This window comes from Sapajus apella, unplaced genomic scaffold (genome assembly GCF_009761245.1).
Source record: "Sapajus apella isolate SASKATOON/1434 unplaced genomic scaffold, GSC_monkey_1.0 scaffold29, whole genome shotgun sequence".
NCBI lineage: Eukaryota > Metazoa > Chordata > Mammalia > Primates > Cebidae > Sapajus > Sapajus apella.
The window spans coordinates 17,789,258-17,808,343 of NW_022436969.1; the positions used below are offsets into that span (position 1 = coordinate 17,789,258).

At 43.6% G+C, this 19,086-nt stretch overlaps 1 protein-coding gene across 1 annotated transcript in view; it reads right to left on the reverse strand.

Moving 5' to 3' along the window:
• The window catches only part of LAMA1 (laminin subunit alpha 1), a 173,416-nt gene that overhangs the window by 59,394 nt on the left and 94,936 nt on the right, over window positions 1–19,086 (reverse strand). Inside the window, exons 20-30 of the mRNA XM_032293344.1 lie at window positions 16,713–16,819; window positions 15,907–16,087; window positions 15,154–15,290; window positions 13,614–13,850; window positions 11,802–11,945; window positions 11,106–11,285; window positions 10,027–10,212; window positions 9,015–9,142; window positions 8,246–8,366; window positions 6,415–6,552; window positions 1,126–1,247 (exon numbers count right to left, since the gene is read on the reverse strand). Of these exons, the coding sequence (XP_032149235.1) occupies window positions 1,126–1,247; window positions 6,415–6,552; window positions 8,246–8,366; window positions 9,015–9,142; window positions 10,027–10,212; window positions 11,106–11,285; window positions 11,802–11,945; window positions 13,614–13,850; window positions 15,154–15,290; window positions 15,907–16,087; window positions 16,713–16,819 (1,681 nt within the window). The remainder of the gene's footprint in view (window positions 1–1,125; window positions 1,248–6,414; window positions 6,553–8,245; window positions 8,367–9,014; window positions 9,143–10,026; window positions 10,213–11,105; window positions 11,286–11,801; window positions 11,946–13,613; window positions 13,851–15,153; window positions 15,291–15,906; window positions 16,088–16,712; window positions 16,820–19,086) is intronic.

Below are 19,086 nucleotides of genomic sequence, written 5' to 3' on the forward strand. Positions count from 1 at the left end.
AGATGGGTATGAATAGACACGTGGAATGTGAATTTTTTCCAGAATAGCATCACACTACATATTCAATTGCATACTTCAATTGGCCATTTCTCCAATTCTGTGCCTACAGATATGCCTTATTCTTTTCTCCATGTTTGTACACTATTTCACTCCAGGAATGTAACACAATGTATATGATCAATTCCCTGTAAGTAGATTATTTCCATTTTCCCCTATTCCTCATGAGTACAAGCAATGCTAAACACATCATCTTCACACACACATGCAAGTATTTCTATAGCACAGACTATAGAAATGGAATTGATGAGTCAGAATTTACATATATAGATTTAATACAAAAGATAAGCACAAATAACAACAAATTTTAGGATGCTTCATAGCTTGCAAGGGAAGTGTACATAGTGCCTCTCATTTGGTACTCACCAGGCATTGTTTACTTGGAGGCAATAAAAAATAGAAGATTCAAACAAATATTAAAAGGAAGACTTCTTTTCAGTATACCAAAAGTCAACATTTGATCTTTATATGTTCAATACCTTGCCAAATATTCTAAGTGATAATGAAATATTATTGATGAATTACAATTTTCATTTGAACCAAAGAAGATTCTTTGATATTCTAATTCTCACTTTAAAAATCTCTGGTTCCTTTTTGCATTCAGATAATTCTGTATAAGCATCATGAGTACAAGGTAGAAACTATTCACAATTTTATCACCATGTGACATTTCAGCACTTAGGCACTGGCTTATATAAATTCTAACCCCATTCCCTTAAATGGTAATTGGGTTCTTTTGTATCATTATCAATAAAAATAATAACAATTCATTTCCATGCAGATTGGATACATACGCTGTGGGCTAAAATGAGTCATAAAAAACAAAACCTAAAAGTCCTTTCTTTAATTGGTTCCATCCAAACATCCAATACCAACACAGATGCTTTGCTTTTGAAAAGATTCTCTTCCAATGCTTTTGAGAATGAATGCTTTTTCTTAAAATTAGCCTTTTGCAACCTATGGAGAACATTCATCAACACAGACCACACAGGGACCCTTGAAAAGGAGGCTAAACTGGAAGCAGCTCTGGGCAGCCCAGCATGCCAGGCTGCACCTGTAGGGGCTCACCTGGCAGGGGGGCTGTGAGGACAGGCACACAGAGCACAGTCATTTGCTGAGCCGGTCACCTTCCCATAGTAGCCAGAAGCGCACACATCGCAATGGTCACCTGCTGTGTTATCGCTGCAGTTCTGGGAGCCCACATTTAAAGGAAGAGGGAAAAAATGGGAAATTGTTAGAAATCCTTCTTATCTGGTAGTAGCTAAGCACTGCCACATTTTCTATCAGCTAGCTTTTAAAAACATTCTTCAGGAAAGGGGAGCATTTTCCTCCATATTTTAAAAATCCTGGATACATTTCCAGTTCTGTGACTTTCATTCATCATAAGACTGTATTCATCCAATACAGCCAAGAAATTACTAGGACCTTATTCTTAAGGAAAATAGACACAAGGGCCCTAAAAGCAGTTTTCAGAACCTTAAAATATAAATTTAAAATATTTAGTGCCCCCCCCCACAAAAAATCTGAAGCACCAGTTTTGCACATAGTCAGGGTTCAACAACCACATGTGAGGAGCTGAAGAATGGATAGAGGATTTAGGAAACAGACTTCCCCAAGAGTGGCAAGGAAATAAGGACTTCCTAATGAGGGAAGAAAACTCATGGTTTTAGATCACCAATAATAGATTACTGCAATCAACAACTAAGTTCCAATTAATTTTTTTTTAGAGACGAGGTCTCCCTGTGTTGCCCAGGCTGGAGTGCAGTGGTGCAATAATAGCTCACTGCAGCTTTGCCCGCCCAGGCTCAATGATCCTCCTGCCTCAGACTTTCAAGTAGCTGGGCCCATAGGCACACACCACACCACCATGCTTGGCTAATTTTTGCCTTTTTTTTTTTTTTTTTTTACTGATAGGGTGTCTGGCTATGTTGCTTAGGCTGGTCTCAAACTCCTGGCCTCAGGTGATCCTCCTGCCTCCTAAGTAGCTGGGACTGCATGCCTGAGCCATCCCGTGTGACATTTCCAGTTAAATTTTCTGTCATCCTTTGGACTATAGTCTTCCTGTTAAAAAGAGTACAGATTTTTTTTTTTTTTTTTTTTGAGACAGAGTCTCACGCTGTCACCTGGAGTGCAGTGGCACGATCTCAGCTCACTGCAATCTCCACCTCCTGGGCTCATGCAATTCTCCTGCCTCAGCCTCCCTAGTAGCTGGAACTACAGGCACTGTGCCACCATGCCTGGCTAATTTTTGTATTTTCAGTGGAGATGGGGTTTCACCATGTTGGTCAGGCTGGTCTCAAACTCCTGACCTCAAGTGATTCACCTGCCTCAGCCTCCCAAATGCTGGGATTACAGGCGTGAGCCACCATGCCCGGCCAAGAGTACACATTTTTAAAGCTAAAAGAACAAGCAGTTCTTGCCATCTGATTCCAATTTGAAATTGACATTTGCTCAATTCATCTCTATTTACTCAGCCCCTGGGCACAAGATTCTGTGTCTGACGCAGAAAAACCAGGATCACTGAGGAGCCCCTAAGCAAACTCCCAGGCTGACTTACACTTTTAGCCTTGGCAGTGAGAGATGATATGGAAACACATCTTTTTGCATGTTAAAAAAGATGATTTTAAGTTCATTTAAATTTTTTTAAAATTAGAGTATTTTTCATTTTAAAGTTCTATTCCTATTTTTTTTCCCTGATGAAGATAAATTTTACTGGTATCTACTTGACCTCTCAAACTGATCTCTCTTTAGAAGTAAAATTTGTAATCTCTCTCTTGAAAAGTAAATGTGCTAAAGACATGTTTTAATCACATGGCCTAAACCTGACAAGGAATAAATATCAGATGATGAGAGAGAATTGAAGATTTTAAGGTTTTCCATTGCTAACACCAACTCCTTCTAGATGGACTGTGGGCTCCCTAAAAAAGCAAAGACAAGCTTCCCCAAGAGTGGCAAGAAAATATGGACCTCCTAATGAGAACTGACGTGTGGGCTGAATTCGTTGCAATGGGGAATGCACAGAGAATGCCTGCCAATTTTTCACTGATGTAAAAAGGTTCAGTTGTATCTCCCAGAAGGTGGTGGTAGGGCAGGGGTAACCAGGAAGGGGGGCTCCCAAGCTACCGCCCTGGTCCTCAGTCTCCCTACCCCCTTTCAAGTCATGCTTCCAATCAATCATTTTTATGGTAATACCAAATACCCAGTGACCTGAACATCCTATCTGATGACAAAATCAGATCCCAAAAGGTCTTCACGTCCACCTGTACAGTAAGTACAGAGGGAGTGCTTAGGAGGTTTTGTTGAAGGGAAATGAATTGCACTAAACCACAAAAGGATTCGAAAAACTGAGGACAGAAAGGAAGGTCGTGAGCTCGAAGAGCAAGGAAGAAGGGACTGAGGCACAGTACTGGTGGGAAGAGTGCGGGGGTCTTGTGTCTAGTCAATGTGGTGAGGTGGCAGTGACAGGGCGGGCACAACTACGCCGTCCAGGCTGTGCCGTGGGACGCAGCACCTCGAGTTCAGGAGGGATGCTCCCACCGACTCCAGGAGCAAAGGCGTTAGGCTCAGGACACGATACTGAAGACAAATGGTGACATGCACACCCCAGGCTGGTGAATGAACCCATGACCGCTCCATCCGGCCTCCTGGCATGTGAGGGTATGTGACTGGGAGGGCTGAAGATTCAGAGCCTTTGGACATGGGAAAGAGGGATTTGATCAAGTAGTTTCACAAGGTATTTGTTAAGATCCCACCACTTTTCTTTTTTCTTTTTTTTTTTTTTGAGACACAGTCTTGCTCTGGTGCCAGGCACCAGGCTGGAGTGCAGTGGCACGATCTCAGTTCACTGCAACCTCCGTCTCCCGGATTCAAGCAATTCTCCTGCCTCAGCCTCCCGAGTAGCTGGGACCACAGGTGCGCACGACCATGCCCAGGTAATTTTTGTATATTTTAGTGGAGATGGGTTTCACCATGGTCTCGATCTCTTGACTTTGTGATCCACCCACCTCGGCCTCCCAAAGTGCTGGGATTATAGGCATGAGCCACTGTGCCTGGCCGATCCCACCACTTTTCATGGATAAATCTGAACTCGTGGTTTATCTCAAAGCTCCAAAGAATAAAACTGCACCAACAGATGCATGGTCTGGGGCACTGGGCCCAGGAAGAATCAGAGCTGCCCAAAGGTGCAGCTCTGGGAGTGAGCTCTCCATTGCTGGATATGTAAAATGCACACTAAATTACTGCCTGGCATGGATGTTATAGTTCAGACTTAAGATCTGAAGGGACGGCTAGGGGCAGAGGCTCATGCCTGTAATTGTAGCACTTTAAGAGGTCAAGGCAGGAGGATCATTTGAGATCAGGAGTTCGAAACCAGCCTGGCCAATATGGTGAATCCCCGTTTCAACTAAAAATGCAAAAATTGGCTTAGCGTGGTGGGGGGTGGAGGCGCCTGTAATCCCAGCTACTCAGGAGGCTAAGGCAGGAGAATCACTTGAACCCAGGAGGGGAGGTTGCAGTGAGCAGATTGTGCCATTGCACTCCAGGCTGGGTGACAGAGCAAGATTCCATCTCAAAAAAAAAAAAAAAAAAAAAAATCCATCTCAAAAAAAAAAAAAAAATCTCAAGGGACTCTGACAAGAATAGAAGAACCACTGCAACCCTGAAATCCCATCCTCTAAGACCAGATACCACTCTTTGTTTATAATGGGTTCTGGTGACAGGAATTGGCAGTAAGTGGTGACCATGCATGAAGAAGTCCCTAGGGACAAACACAGAATACAGATCTGTAAAAAGCGGGAAAAGTCGAAATCAAAATGTGGCGGGAGGCAGGCTGGGAAGCTGCAGTCCTAATTCCTCTGTTCTGGCTCCTGCGTTTTCTTGCGATTGGGCCACACCCAGGATCTCCAAGGCTTTGGGTGTGTTCTTGGTGGGTCGCTCATTTCCCTTCAATGCATTATTTTACCCAAGACGAGTTAATCTTGGAACAATTTGTACCAGTAATCAGTGTTTCCACCTGAGTTATTGCAAAGCATGATCCTTCAGGAGTAGGAAACAAACATCAGATTATTTTGTTATCTGCCTCAGTGGCTTAAGCAAAATCATGGACACAGCAGTCTGTCCTGCCTCAGGGCTGCAAGGCTTCTGTCTGGGTCGCTTAGTCATTTACAGTGGTCAGAGCTCTCCATGTGTCCCTGAGACCAATCTTGGTCTAGGAGAAGGTGGTTGAGAAACAAACACACACTAACATATGAATAATGTGCTTGTTATCATCCCCTAGAAAATATGCCTTTTTTTTTTTTTTTTTTTTGAGATGGAGTCTCGCTCTGTTGCCCAGGCTGAATTGCACTGGTGAGATCTCAGCTCACTGCAACCTCTGCCTCCCGGGTTCAAGTGATTCTCCCTGCCTCAGCCTCCCAAGTAGTTGGGTTTACAGGCACCTGCCACCATGCCCAGCTATGTTTTTGTATCTTTATTAGAGACAGGGTTTCGTCATGTTGGCCAAACTGGTCTCGAACTCCTGACTGCAAGCAATCTGCCTACCTTAGACTCCCAAAGTGCTGGGATTATAGGTGTGAGCCACCGCACCCAGCCAAGAATATGCATTTTTTTTTTTAATGCAAGGAGAAGGCAATACTTTTCACAGAGAAATATGTTTTCAACACCAGCATTAACTTATTTTAAAATTCCCATGTGAGCCCCAAACTTTATCATACACAATTCTCATCTATTTTGAGTATGGCCACCAGTACTGCAATTAAAAACAAGGCATGCAACTACAGTCATGCATCACTTAAAGATGCGGATCCTTTCTGAGAAATGCATCCCTAGCTGATTTCGTCACTGTGTGAACATCAGTGAGTGCAACTGACACAAACCCAGATGGCACAGCCGACTACATACCGAGGCCATGTGGTAGAGCCACAAACCTGTCCAGCATGTTACTGTACTGAATACTGCAGGCAGGTGCAACACAGCAGTAAATATTTGTGCATCGAACTCTATCTAACATAGAAAAGGTACAGTGAAAATACAATATGATAGCCTTATAGGACCACCGTCCTATATGCAATCTGTTGAGGACCTGAAGGAAACGTCCTTATTTGGTGCATGACTGTAATTCCCAAATTGATGCCCATAAATATATTCATCAAGAAAGTAAAATTTATAAAAAGAATTTCCACTGATAAGATCAGAACTACTAAGCTATGCCTTCAACAAGGAAATATGTTTATATTTTATATTCAGCTAAATTTAACCTCTCACTAAACCAAGGCACAGCTGTGACTTAGACCAGAAATCTGACACTCAGAGTCCACTTGAATTCTAAGCTCAGGCATGCACCCCCACAAACCAGCATACCAGACACTTCCCGGTGTTGGGGTCACAAGTGTTACTATGGTTGTTGCAACTGCAAGGCACACAAGGAGCAATCAGAGGGCGCGGTCCCCTGCCACCCCACGCTGGGAGCTTCCCTCTGTGGTACCCAGGGGCACAGTCCTGCAGGGATGCAAAAGGGAGGGGAAAAAAGTCTGATTAAAAAGTGAGTCAAGGAATTGAATAGACATTTCCCCAAAGGAGACACACACAAATGACCAACAGGTATATGAGAAGAAGTTCAACATCTCTATCATTAGAGAAATACAAATCGAAAACGCAAGGTGATACCACCTCACACCTGTTAGAATATCAACTATCAAAAAAACAAAAACTGACAAGTATTGGTGAGAAACTGGAACCCTGTATACTGCCGATGAGAATGCAAAACGGTACACTAAAAACCAGCAGTTATATCATTTCCATCTCTCCAAAGACGGAAAATTCAAGTACCATATGATTCTCCAAGTCCACTTTTGGGTACACACCCAAAAGATCTGAAAGCAGAATCTCAAAGAGATATTTGAACCCCTATGTTCATAGCAGCATTATTTTATTCACAATAGCCAAGATGGGGAAGCCACCCAAGTTTATTCATTGTCAGATAAATGAAAAAGCAAAATGTAGCATGTATGTACAATGGAATATGACTCAGGCTTAAAACAGAGGGAAATTCTGACGCATACTACAACATGGATGAGCCTTGAGGACCTAATGCTAAGTGAAACAAGCCATTCACAAAAAGACAAATTCTGTATTACTCCACTTATTTTATTTATTTATTTATTTATTTTTGAGACAAAGTCTCACTCTGTTGCCCAGGCTGTAGTACAATGGTTCGATCTTGGCTCACTGCAGCTTCCGCCTCCCAGGTTCAAGCGATTCTCCTGCCTCAGCCTCCGAGTAGCTGAGATTACAGGCATGCGCCATGTATTACTCCATTTATAAGTGGGTCCCAGAGTGGTCAAATACATAGAGACGAAAAGGAGCATGGTGGTTGTTGGGGCCTGGGGAGAGAGGAACTGGGGAGCTAGTGTTTAATGAGTGCAGAGTTTGCGTTTGGGATAAAAAGTTCTGAGGATATGCCGGGCGCTGTGGCTCACGCCTGTAATCCCAGCTCTTAGGGAGGCAGAGGCGGGAGGATAGCTTAAGCCCAGGAGTTCAAGACCTGCCTGGGCAATATAGCGAGACCCCGTTCTCCACAAAAAGGAAAAAAACAAAAAGACAAAAAAAAAAAAAAAAAAAAAAAAGTTCTGAGGATAGGCCGAGTGCAGTGGCTCACGCCTGTAATCCCAGCACTTTGGGAGGCCAAGGCGGGCAGATCACGAGGTCAGAAGTTCAAGACCAGACTGGCCAACATGGTGAAACCCTATCTCTACTAAAAAATACAAAAATTAGCTGGGCATGGTGGCTCATGCCTGTAGTCCCAGCTACTTGGGAGGCTGAGGAAGGAGAATTGCTTGAACTGGGACCCGGGAGGTGGAGGTTGCAGTGAGCCAAGGTTGTGCCACTGCACTCCAGCCTGGGCAACAGAGCAAGGCTCCATCTCAAAAAAAGAAAACGTTCTGAGGATGACAATGGTGACAGCTACACAGCAATGTGACTACACTTAACATGACTACACTGTACACTGAAGAATGGTTAAGATGGCAGATTTTGTTATGTACATTTTACCAAAATTAATTTCTTTTTTAATTCAAAAAAAGAAAAAATGATACAGTAGATACACATAAGTTCTGTTTGTCTCTTGGAGTTGCTGTAACAAGCACAATTCAACTCAAACCCAGGGGACAGATTTTGACGAGAATCTTCCTACCTGACATGAGAATCCTGCAGTGCCAGGAGGACAGACACAATTCTCTAAAAGAGATGCAACCTCGTCTTCTGGATGCAGCCTTTCAGCCTTTCTGGCAATCTCCATTGAAATGTCTGAGATTCTGTGCAGCCATTATGTTAAGAAGAGAGAGAATGTTAACATTTGAAAAACTTTCTCGAAACATAGCACGTGACCTAACATTTGCATATATAAGAAACCAGAGCTTTGCTCCCTGTTCAGAGGAGCTCCCACTTGTGATTGTAAGTGAAATGTGTAAAGCACATTAGTACTGTCAGGACACATTTTGGCCATTTTAGTATTTAAAAATAACGACACAGAAGTACACATAAAAGAACTCTCGAAATGCCGATTAGGCCAAGGCTCAATGGCTTTCTTTATGGGCTAAAGTATTGGATGAGTAGGTGACAGCATTCTTTATATATCGTTATGAAGACATGTGCTTTCAGTTTTCACAGGCAGAAAATAGCAATTGTTTGGGGTTTTTTGTTTTTTTTTTTGCATTTTATCTTCAGCCAAGATTCCACCATGATGTTCTTATATTTTATATCTGCATTAGCACAGGAGGTGGATAATTTAAGTTATAACTCACATATTCCAAAATGATATTAATATTTAACAACATTTTGGTAGGGAACTGAACTACACGTGTTAATAAAAATCGCAGGTAATGGAAGTGGAGTGAGTCAACATCTTTCAGTTTGCTTTCGAATATGAAAACAACAGTCAAAATTCTATAGGCTCCAAGTACCTGCTTTGCTGTAAACCTTGACCATACGATGCCTTGATGAGGATGTACTCAATATTGCTAAGGACAGACATAAAATCCTCTCGAGTGACAGGTTCTTCAGAAACAGAGTTAAAATATTTCCAATAATTCTGTAGAATGAGAAACACATTCAATTAAGCACAGAGGCCAAATTCTGACAGGCATAAAACTTATTAAGAATAAATTCTTTTATAAATTTCTCCAGAAATAAGCCCTGTTCTGTGCATGCCGCTGAGTGTAATTGACGACCTCCTGAAACCTCCATGGGCCGGCACAGTGTCAGTCCCGTTTATCAACAGATACGCATTACCATGTGGCAGTGCCAGCCACACAGCGAATATCTCGTAAAGATCTGCTGGAAGAATAACAGACACTTCCCAAATCTGAGCAAGTCCAAAGCCTTCTGTACCACTATCTCTATGCAGGTTGAAAATAGTATACCAAGATAAAGAATTTAAGATGCAGTGCCCACTAAATTGACATAAGCCTAACATATATTTCTTGAGAATTTGACATTTGAATTGTTTTTGGAAATCCTGCTGATCCCACTGAATTTTGATCCCAGGGTCTTCTTGCTCAGTCTCTCTCTCTCTCTCTCTCTTTTTTTTTTTTTTTTTTTTTGAGACAGTTTCGCTCTGTTGCCCAGGCTGGAGTGCAGTAGCGCAATATTGGCTCACTGCAACCTCTGTCTCCCAGGTTCAAGCGATTATCCCACCTCAGCCTCACAAGTAGCTGGGACTACAGACATGCACCACCATGCCCGGCTAATTTTTCTATTTTTAGTAGAGATGGGGTTTCACTACGTTCCCCAGGCTGGTCTCCAACTCCTGACCTCAGGTGATCCGCCCACCTTGGCCTCCAAAAGTGCTGGGATTACAGGTGTGAGCTACCACGCCTGGCTCCTCATTCTCTTATTAATGGCTTTTAGCTTTCACTACATCCATAGCAAAGTTGATACCTTTAAGAAACTCATATGAAAAGATCCCATTATCACCTCTCTCATTGCTACTTCCTGTTCCTGTCTCACTCCATTCTCTGGGGCTGGCGCATCCATGTAAATGACTTGTTTTCTGGTCCGACCACCTTTGATGAGAACTTGAGGCTCAAAATTGGAGGTGCCAATGCCGTCCAAAGAATAGAAGGCCACGCTGTACTTCAGTTTGCCACCGTAGGCCATGAGCTAGCAAATAATAAAGTGTTGTTTACTTCTCTGACAAAGCTTTGGTTCAAAAACGTTTATTGCAAGGCTGCCACCATATGAGACAAATCTTATATCTTAAAAATATATCACATGGGTGAAACATGTTGTCTGGAATTTTCTTCCTTCTAATTCCATTTAATTATGGATTATTAAGTTGACCTAAGTTACATAGTTCTTTTTGAGAATACGAGCAAAAGTAAGCTCCAAAATAACAAATCAATGTGGTAGTGATGGAATTTACTTTCAGGCTCCTTTAAATTAAAAATTTCTATATCTCAAGGAGAACTGGATGCCTATTTGCAAATTGTAAAGATCAGGGGGAATTCATACACAGACTCCAGTGTTTATATAAACAAAAAATCCAACTGATCCCTTTCATGACTCTTTTACGGTAGTTTCTCCCCCCAAAATGAGTGATGATTCCTTGAAAGCGCCCCCAGGCCATAGCGCCTAGGTTTGTACGGAGAGAATATTAGTAAATACAGTACAGTCCCAAACCACGTAAAGACATTTCAGCCAATGACAAACCACATATACACCCGTGGTCTCATGAGATTATAATACTATAACGTTCGCACCTAATGACACATTCCCCCAGAATGTATCTCCATTGTTAGGTGACACATGACTGTATATGTTTTTTGACTGACTGCTTTAGGAAGAACCAAATTAATATAACGTAAATTTTTAAAAATCTTTTAAAATTAATGAAAAATTTTAAGGAACCATATATTTGAGACTTTTATAAGCATTAAACTTCTCTGAGCCCAATTAAAAGAGGAAACTAATAACCACTTCTTTAAATGACAGGCCCGCCCAGACTACGGTGATTTTAAATGATTTCCGTATCTCCCAAGAAGCGCAGACCTCACCTGGTCACTCTGGAACTGCTGCGGCAGCCGCCAGTAAAACGGCTCTGCATGGACGCGCTGCCGCACTGTGGTGGCATCCAGCAGGAAGTCGGGGGCCTGGTAGTACACCCCCTCGGTTGTGCCCCTCAAGTTACTCTGAGAAACCACACGCAGAAGAGGCTGATCAGAGCTCAGCGTTACCTAAGCCATGAAAGGGAGAGAACGTGCACTTCAACACATGAACTTCCCACTCCAGTTTCGTTCTTTAGATTCCACCATTGTTTCACAGATGAAACAGCTTCACTATTAAAACAGAAACAGTGAAGACTTTTCCTTTAAACTAAACACCTGGATGAAAATGAACAGAAAGTGCTTTAAACTATTGCGTGTAAGCCCAAACTGTTGCTCCTCTGGGGAAATGCTCAATGACATGCAGAAGACGACTGAGATTTTGCGGTTTTTATCTTCTCTCCAATGAAAGCTTTTCATAGATTAGCTAAGGAACAACACGGAGAGCCTTTCATCCAAGCTCCATTTACTTCCTTGGCCAGCAGAAGCCGAGCTCTGATTCATGCTCTCACCCAAATTAGCTTCCTAGAATTTCTGATGCCATAAAAGCAAAATTTAATGTGAACACTTGACAGTGTCTTCCGCCCTCAACCACCGCCCAAGGGGAGTGGGGTTAGAAGCAGGACATTTCGGCTGTGTGTGACTTACTGGGGTCCTCACGTAGCCCTCCAGCTCTGAGCAGAGGTGGGACAGCCCGGAGCAGAAGCAGGGGGAGCACCCCAGGGGGTTGTCTGCACGGAGAGCGAAGGTGCCCTCTTGACACTTGCTGCACTGAGGGCCAAAGACATTCTCCTAAAGGGAACAAGTAAAGGATTTGTTTTTGTCTGGAAAAGAAATGTGATTTCTGAACAAACAGAAACAAAATAAAACACAAACATAATTTAAAAAATAATTATAGATGCACAAGCATCAGTTTCCCCCAGGCAGGCCCTGAGCTCTCTGAGTGTCAATTTTCTCAAAGACCCAATCAGTGATTCTCAAACACAGGGGATTATCAGAATCATCTTGGAAGCTTTTGGAAAGTAGCTTCCCTGATGAGAACGCCCCAAGGCAGCTCTGGAAGCTGCCGCGAGTCGCCAGGTGATTCTGATGATCCCTGGGCATGCAAGCCACCGGCTAGGTGATTATTATTGTTATTATTGTTATTATTATTATTATTTTGCTTTTTGAGACAAAGTCTCACCCGATCACCAGGCTGGAGTGCAGTGGCACGATCTTGGCTGACTGCAATCTCCACCTCCTAGGTTCAAGCAATGCTCCTGCCTCAGCCTCCCAAAGGACTACAAGCACTTGCCACCATACTCAGCTAATTTTTGTATTTTTAGTAGAGACAGGGTTTCACCATGTTGGCCAAGATGGTCTCGATCTCCTGACCTCAGGTGATCTGCCTGCCTCGGCCTCCCAAAGTGCCAGGATTGCAGGCATGAGCCACCACGCCCGGCCCTGGTGATTATTAAGACAGGGTCTGGAGCTCTATTGTCTCTCATTATAACTGTTATTATAAGATGTGGCAGAGGCTGAGTGCCATGGCTCATGCCTGTAATCCTGACACTTTGGGAGTCTGAGGTAGGTAGATCACCCGAGGTCAGGAGTTTGAGATCAGCCTGACCAACATGGTGAAACTCCTTCTCTACTAAAAATACAAAAAAATCAGCTGGACATGATAGTGCACATCTGTAGTCCCAGCTACTCAGGAGGCTGAGGAAGGAGAATCGCTTGAACCCGGGAGGCAGAGGTGGCAGTGAGCTGAGATCATGCCATTGCACTGCAGCTTGGGTGACAGAGTGAGACTCTGTGTCAAAAAAAAAAAAAAAAAAAAAATTGTGGTAGAAAATAGGGAGACTGAGGCTTCCATTACTCCCAGGACATGATATCTACATGAGTTTTCCTTTTTATCTCCAGTCACCCATCAAGTCATTAACATCATCAAGCCAGGGGGCTTCCATCTCACCACCCATAGGAAAAAGGACCAGAGGAAGCAGCTCTGACTCCTAATAGCAAAGCACATTGGGAAAAGTAACAGAAATACACAAAACTTATAATGATGCTGAAATCCTGCCTCTCAGGAAAACAAACCCTGATTTCCTTCAGTGTGGCCAGCAGACACGAGAGCCCGATAACCTCACAGAGATCACATCACAAATCCCAAAGCCCTAAGGTACCTGCCTCACCTGCATACTCAAGAAATGCAGCCACTCAGCCTCTGGGATATATGATCAAAAACTCAGGGCAGTTCTCAAATCGGTTCCATCATCTGACGCTTTTAACAGTAAAAATTCAATTTCAAAAATCATCCATCACTTTAGAGGAGCATAAGAGACTTATGCTCAGCTGCGGAAGGGAGTGTGAACTCACTCGGAGAAGCATCTCAAACCTGGCTGATTGGGTAAATAGTCAAAGCCCAAGAGTCACGATGAGGAGCCAGAGAGAGGAAGAAAGAGGAGGATGGAAGGCAAATACCTTGCAAGTGCAGGCCCCAGTTTCCTGCACACAGCTGCAGAGACCCTGCTCCAGGTCGCAGGTGTCCCCCAACGTCCCCCTCAGGTCACAGTCACAGGGAACACAGTCAGGAAAGCCTCTGTAACCTAAGGAGCACTGATCGCAGGCCCGGCCACCAAATTTCGACTTGCACTGGCAATGGCCGGTGAGCACGTCGCACTGATGATGGGTCGATCCCACGAGACTGCAATTGCAGGCCTGAGAGGCGGGAAAGCAACTCAATAAAAAGGCAGATTTGATGCTTCTAAATCTGCACATATTCGAATTACAGGAAAACATTACATGTGGGAAGTTCCACAAATGAACCATCTACCTCATGCTATTGCTTCATGGATTCACTTTGCCAAGTGCCAACAGGAGATAGGCATTGTGTTGCTGAAAATTTATGCACCTTAGTGGCACACACGCATGGGGCCAAAATTGTGGACTGAAATTAAATCTACTAGGTCAAAACAGACTAACAAAATTACTGTAGAAATCAGGCCAGGCATAGTGGCTCATGTCTAATCCCAGCACTTTGGGACGCAGAGGTGGGAAGATCACTTGAGCCCAGGAGTTTGAGACCAGCCTGGACAACACAGTTAGATCCCATCTCTACAAATAATGAAAAAATTAGCTGGGAAGGATGGCACGTGTCTGTAGTCCCAGCCACTTGCAGGGCTGAAGCGGGAGGATTGCTTGAGCCCAAGAGGTTGAGGATACAGTGAGCTTTGATGGCACCACTGCACTCCAGCCTGGGTGACATTGCAAGACTCTGTCTCAAAAAAAGTAATTTCCTATTCTTTTCAAAACACAAACTATACCCAAATTTAACTGAAGAAGGCTACATAGAATACTGGGGGCCCCATAGGTTGAACATAAACCCCCAGTAAAGTGATTTATTAGTTTCTCTTGGAAGATAGTATACATTGCACAATATATTTAAAGAGTGCTCAAATATTTTTTGGATTTTCTAACTATCGATGTAACAACTAGGTTCTTAAAGAAAACCTAGAATAAGGTGTTTTAAGGGTGTCATGTCTTCCACTTTGATTCCTACCATCTGCACTGAGGTGATTTGTTTTTGTTTTTTAAGGTAGGGTCTTTCTCTGTTGTTCAGGCTGAAGTGAAGTGGTGCAATCACAGTTCACTACAGCCTTGAATCCCCAGGCTCAATTAATCCTCCTGCCTCAGGCTTCCAAGTAGCTGGGACCACAGGCATATGCCACCACATCAGGCTAAAATTTTTTATCATTATTTTTTGCAAAGGCAGGGTCTTGCTTTGTAGCCCAGGCTGGTCTTGAATTCCTGGATTCAAATGATCCTCCTGCCTCAGCCTCCCAAAGTACAGTGATTACAGGTGTGAGCCACTATTCCTGGCCCACATTTGAGTTTTTTAATAAAAAAAATTACAAAGCTATTCAACAGGGTAAAGTCCAGAAAATACACAGAAGGAAAGGCCTACAACTTGCTAAAGCAAAGCAATGCTCAATTAAGCAAGAGTATGGATGACAGAGCTCACCTGGCACCCCACCTCCAGGTCGTAGCCCCAGTGCCCATCCTCACATTCTTCACACTTCGCACCCTGTGTGTGAGGGGGACATACACACGCTCCAGTTTCTGGGTCACAGGTGTTCTGAGTATGTGGACAGTCACAGGCTGAAATAAAAATGAATGCTGTGTTACACATCTGGGTGGGCTAAGAGCTGATGCTGCTACTTCCGTTTTATTAAGAGTCCAAGCCAACCTTCTTGCTCCTAAAAGATGCCTCACAATTCCCAAGACCCCTCTTGTCTCATGGAGATGGCCAGCCCTCCATGTCAGGAGATGCTGGGGGAAGAGGGGAAATGGGGACAGAACGAGGGAAATAGAGAAAAGGGTGAAGACGCTGCTAGGTGAGCACAGGGGGAGCCAACATTTACTAAGCCCTTACTGCATGCCAAACGTCGTGCTGAGGACTTTATATACAGCACTTACACTCACTTCTCAATGCAGATTCTCATTAGCATCCCCATTTTACAGAGGAGGAAACTAAGGCCAAGCAAAGGTAAGTAATGAATCTAAGCTCCCACAATTAGTAGGCAACAGAGTCATAACCAAAACTTAGGCTTGTACCCTGATAGGGATCGGAAACCAGAAAAAGGGTATGAAATCCTCCAGGGAAAGAACAGAAAAAGGAAAGGCACTTAACCAAAGTTAGCTGGAAGCAGAGGGAGGGCCCAAGGAAAGGTCCGGGAATGCCCGTCAAGTGTCAAACAAGGAAATCAAGGCTTACGTGTACAACTACCATCCTGGTATGTGTAGAAGCCACGGGCACACCTGTCACACCTTTTCCCTGCCACACCTGGGATGCAGTGACATTGGCCTTCATCCGTGCAGTCATCTGACATGGAGCCTGCCGTGCTGCAGTTGCAGGGCTGGCAGCCATGGCCTGAGTCCAGTCCATAGTAGCCACGCTGTTTCACCAGAGGGGGAGAACATGGAAACCAACATATGTTTTAATAAATGACTCCCATATTAGAATGTTCCAGAACACACACAGGATATTTCATAAGAATCATAAAGTATTCATGACACGCTCCCCCTCCCTTTACAGTGAATGTCCACTCTCTAGATAGGCACGGCATTTGCCAGCCATGCTTTGTGAAATGGTTTGGCTCTGTGTCCCCACCCAAATCTCAAATGGAATTGGAATCCCTGTGTGTTGAAGGAGAGAGGTGATTCGATCATAGGGGCAGCTCCCCCATGCTGTTCTCGTGATAGTGAATTTTCATGAGAGCTGATGGTTTTATAAGTGTCGACAGTTCCTCCTTCACATGCTCTCACTCTCTCCTGCTGCCTTGTAAAGAAGGTGCCTGCTTCTCCTTCCACCATGATTGTAAGTTTCCTGAGGCCTCCCCAGCCATGCGAAACTGTGAGTCAATTAAACCTCCTTTGTTGATAAATTGCCCAGTGTTAGGTGGCATCTTTATAGCAGTGTGAGAACAGACTAATACACTTGGGTACTTAGCTCCTTCTGAGTCATAGATTCAATTGCCTCTGTACCAAGGCTAAGGCGTCAATTAGTCACATGACTCTTACCAAGCACTGGTCACACTGCTGTCCAGTCACGTTTGGTTTGCAGTCACAGAGCCCCGTCTCAGGATGGCACATGGAAGAATGGGAGCCTTTCTCATGGCATTCACAGGCTAACACACATGCACACAAAGACATATTAACCCTCACTTCTTAGTACGGTTATCATAAAATCCTTAATCCCCAAAGGAAAAAAAATGTGAACATTCGATGTTTCAAATCACAAAACTAAAAATAATATTATTAGCAATAACTTTAAAAGTTTAGCATTTTTCTGAAGAGTAAACTAAAACAGGTTGCTGGAAAGATCCATCACAGGAAAAAAACACTGAAGCTATTAAGATAATAATTAGCAAATTTGCTTAACCAATTTCATGAACTCCTTGACGTTTTTTAAATGAGCTACAAATTCCCATGAAAAACATGCAATGGAGATTTCAAAATCAACTTCGCCACTTGCTCTGATTCCAGTCAGGTACATATTTAATATTTTAAAGCTCAGTTAAAACATGATACATATTAATATTATATTTCATAATTTAATGAAAAATATCTTTTCATTAAATACGACATTCCAGTTCTAAGTCATGAGTCATTCGTAGTTTCAGGCCAGATGGCTCCATTTTATCTATAGTTACAACACTGATGCTTCAAGCTACAAAGTCCCCTACCTTCGCAAAGTGATACAATCTTACGGGTCCACAATATATTTAATTAATATTCACAGGGGAACCTTCAGTCAGCACTTCAGTTAGAATATGTAATATGTTGGCTGTGCACAATGGCTCATGCCTGTAATCCCAGCAGTTTGGGAGGCTGAGGTGGGCAGATCACCTGAGGTCAGGAGTTCAAGACCAGCCTGGCCAACATGGTAAAGCCCTAAAGGAAAAAAAAATGTGAACATTCTGTTGTTCAAGATTCAAGATCAGGCTGGTCTTGAACTCTTTCTACTTTAGTAGAAACCCTGTCTCTACTAAAAATGCAAAAATTAGCTGGGCATGGTGACAGGTATCTGCAATCCCACGTACTCAGGAGGAGGAAGCAGGAGAATTACTTGAAACGAAGAGGCAGAGGTTGCAGTGAGCCGAGATCACACCATTACACTCTAGCTTGGAAGTCAAGACCGAAACTTCATCTCAAAAAAAAAGAAAGAAAGAAAGAAAGAAAAGAACATTTAATCTGTAGCCTGACAAAATATCCCAGGCACAGTTTACGAATGCGTGGACTCAGAACATGTACAATGTGTTGCATGACATAATGATACAAGAAAAAAGAGAGAAAAATTTCACAAGTAATGGAAAGCCCAGACACAACCTGGAGGCGAAGCAAGAGTGCTGGACAAGGGATGGGGAAGGTTGCGGGCAGAGGAAATGCACTGGGATCCGCCTCCTTCATGACTGAGGCCAGCCTGGCCATCTGTTTTCCTGGAGTGGGAAACAGTGCCTTAACGCTGCAGTCCCACAGGAGACCCCATCCAATGGTGCCCTTCAGTGACTTGCTCCGTCAACCCCGTAGCTGGACCATGAGGGCTCTGCTGCTAAGTCCCCAGCACATCCTCCACTGCCCCCACATCAAACACAAGACAAGACACCCCTTCCTTTTGAGCCTCCATCAGAGCGCCCACCTCCCTGGCACGTCTGTCCGATCCACCTTTTGCCTAGTGTCCTCCTGGCCCCTTGTCTGCTACAACTGTTCTCCCTAAAGTCTCCGGGGATTTCCCAGGCACCAAATTCAGGGAGCAGATTTCGGTCCCCCTCTTACCGCATAGCTCTGTAGAAGGGACCCTATGACCTCCCTCTTCCTTTTGCATCACCCTCTTACTGAGGTTTCCAGGACACCCACTATCCTGCCCTTCCCCCTGTTCCTCAGGTGTCTCCCCCTCCGTGTCCCATTTAAAGCCGCCTCCTTTCTCTGGGGAATATTTAAAGTTCAATGCAAGTATGATCAATGCAACTATTGATGATGATTTAAAAAATCATATTCACTGTTGGTGGGAGTGTAAATTAGTTCAACCATTGTGGAAGACAGTGTGGCGATTCCTTAAGGACCTCGAAATATAAATTCCATTAGACCCAGCAATCCCATTACTGGGTATATATCCAAAGGATTATAAATCGTTCTACTATAAGGACACATGCACATGAACGTTCATTGCAGCACTGTTTACAATAGCAAAGACCTGGAACCAACCCAAATGCCCGTCAATGATAGACTGGACAGGGAAAATGTGGTACATATACACCATGTAATATTATGCAGTCATCAAAAATGATGAGTTTGTGTCCTTTGTAGGGACATGGACGAACCTGGAAACCATCATTCTCAGCAAACTGACACACATGGACACAGGGAGGGGAGCATCACACACTGGGGTCTGTTG